The 2,391-nt window shown below is 35.3% G+C and overlaps 2 protein-coding genes across 5 annotated transcripts in view; both read left to right on the plus strand.

Annotated features, from left to right (window-relative positions):
* The window catches only part of LOC104756683 (thiol protease aleurain-like), a gene marked incomplete at its 5' end in the record, with an annotated part of 2,940 nt that extends 2,226 nt beyond the window's left edge, over positions 1-714 (plus strand). Inside the window, 3 exons of the mRNA XM_019231384.1 lie at positions 10-141; positions 250-385; positions 488-714. Of these exons, the coding sequence (XP_019086929.1) occupies positions 10-141; positions 250-385; positions 488-525 (306 nt within the window). The remainder of the gene's footprint in view (positions 1-9; positions 142-249; positions 386-487) is intronic.
* The window catches only part of LOC104737777 (elongation factor 1-alpha 1), an 18,240-nt gene continuing 17,254 nt past the window's right edge, over positions 1,406-2,391 (plus strand). For 2 of the 4 annotated variants that reach the window (XM_010458042.2, XM_010458034.2), the window contains exons 1-2: positions 1,406-1,504; positions 2,043-2,368. In XM_010458042.2, the coding sequence (XP_010456344.1) occupies positions 2,045-2,368 (324 nt within the window). In that variant the 5' untranslated portion in view covers positions 1,406-1,504; positions 2,043-2,044. The remainder of the gene's footprint in view (positions 1,505-2,042; positions 2,369-2,391) is intronic. The other 2 variants (XM_010458059.2, XM_010458053.2) reach the window with 2 other exon arrangements.

A 2,391-nucleotide genomic window follows, 5' to 3' on the forward strand; every position in this document is an offset into this window, starting at 1 on the left:
CAACAACAGGGTGCTGAAGATGAACTGAAGCATGCGGTTGGATTGGTACGGCCAGTAAGCATAGCATTCGAGGTTGTGAACTCATTCCGACTTTACAAGAGTGGAGTTTACACTAGTGATCACTGTGGAAGTACTCCAATGGTAAGACTTTTTTTCATCAAAATGCTAAATAGACTTCAATTGTTTCAAATAAGATCATCTTAGGCACTTAGCTTAGTGTTCAATTCGTTTTTTCGAATGTGGCAATAGGATGTGAACCACGCGGTTTTGGCGGTTGGTTATGGAGTTGAAGACGGTGTACCATATTGGCTTATAAAGAACTCATGGGGAGCTGATTGGGGTGACAAAGGTTACTTCAAGATGGAGATGGGAAAGAACATGTGTGGTAAGTTCTTTAACCATTATGAAACAATAACAGTACCATTACTATATGTGATACTCAAATCTTCACATTTGGATCTTTTGTTAATGCCTTCTTGAACTACAGGTATTGCTACATGTGCATCGTACCCCGTTGTGGCTTGAGATGATCAGCGAATGTGGTTGGTCAGTTATTATTAAACTACAAAATGTTCGCATATTTGTTGGATTAAGAAGACATTACTTTAAAGTTGGGACTTGGAAGTGCATATTGTTTTTATGCTTGTTGTAACATAAAGGTCTGTTCATATGTACAAAATAATGCAAAAATCCATAGACGTTAAATTTATAATACATGCATGCTGAATTCAGAACATAAATTGCTTTAGACCAAAGTAGCTTCGTTCTTGATCCTTGAGTCAATATGTATATAACCTATATAAGCTTGTAAGACTTTTAATGTTATCCGAAAAACACCAACATCAAGACTTTTAATGTTCTCCGTTAATAGTTGAATAAAGATTAAATCCATCCTTTAATAATAACAAACCAACTAATTATTATTATAGATTTGTTAGAATTTAGAATGGATATTAGTATTGATTCAACGACTCCATTATGTGAATGCATTTAATCAAATGTTTTATGTCCGATTATTTAATTTTGCTGTGATTCTTATACAATTGCATAATTTAATTTGATCAATAAAGGTTTTTATTTTTGGGTTTAGTTGTCTTTATAATTAGTTTTAAGGATATCCTTTATGATTTGATCTAAAAACCCTTTTGATTTAAACTTTGCACAAAAATAATTACATTTCTTAATCAATCACATAAAAATTAGATTTATACAAGTTAACAAAAAAAAAAAGATTTATACAAGTTCAAAACTTCAAATTGGAAAAAATTCGAAATTCTGAGAAAATTAGAATTTAAAATTTTACTTGTTTATCGAAAGGTTTAAAAACAATACAAAGGCCCAAAACACACAAGGGTAAATTGGTAAAAGCAAGAACCACAAAGAGATAGCGAAAACCCTAGAGACCTCGTCGCTATAAATATCTTGAGTCGTCAATTTTAGGGAGCGTTCTCTTATTTCTCACTTTCGTAGCCGCAAGACTCGTCTCTCAGATTCTTACTTGCAGGTTATAATCATCTCTCTCTTTTAGGTTTTCGATCTTCATCTACTTTATGCTGTTTAGGATTTCGATCTTCATCTTCTCTATGCTGTTTAGGGTTTAGATTCTTCTCATAAGCTGTGTTTAGATTCGTCTCTTTAGCGGTATGCTCACTGTTTTTGATTGTCGAGTTTAGGATCCGTTTAATCATAGATCTGCAATTACTCCTTTGACTCTGATAGAGAATCGTCTGTGTTGCTGATAGCTTTTGCTTTGTATATCGTCTTCGTATGTTGTTGTAGCGTATTATCTAGGCGATCTGCTATTTCACTCTTCGTTTCAGTGCTTGACTCGATTTTTGGCTGTTTTAGTTGATTCCGATGTCTTTAGTTGATGATGCTCAATAGATTTGTTGTACTGTAGATGATGAGTTTGCTTCTGAATTCAATAGATCTGTTTGTTTTTTTGGGTTTATACTGAGTTGGTGATTATGTTGTCACTTATTGGTGATTGATTTATATATATTGGTTCTGATGTTTCGATCTTTGATGGTTTTGTTTTACAGTTATGGGTAAAGAGAAGTTTCACATTAACATTGTGGTCATTGGCCATGTCGACTCTGGGAAATCGACCACAACTGGTCACTTGATCTACAAGCTTGGTGGTATTGACAAGCGTGTGATCGAGAGGTTCGAGAAGGAGGCCGCTGAGATGAACAAGAGGTCCTTCAAGTACGCATGGGTGTTGGACAAACTTAAGGCCGAGCGTGAGCGTGGTATCACCATCGATATTGCTCTTTGGAAGTTCGAGACCACCAAGTACTACTGCACAGTCATTGACGCCCCTGGTCATCGTGATTTCATCAAGAACATGATTACTGGTACCTCCCAGGCTGATTGTGCTGTTCTCATCAT

The sequence above is a fragment of the Camelina sativa genome, chromosome 2, assembly GCF_000633955.1.
Source record: "Camelina sativa cultivar DH55 chromosome 2, Cs, whole genome shotgun sequence".
Classification (NCBI taxonomy): Eukaryota; Viridiplantae; Streptophyta; class Magnoliopsida; order Brassicales; family Brassicaceae; genus Camelina; species Camelina sativa.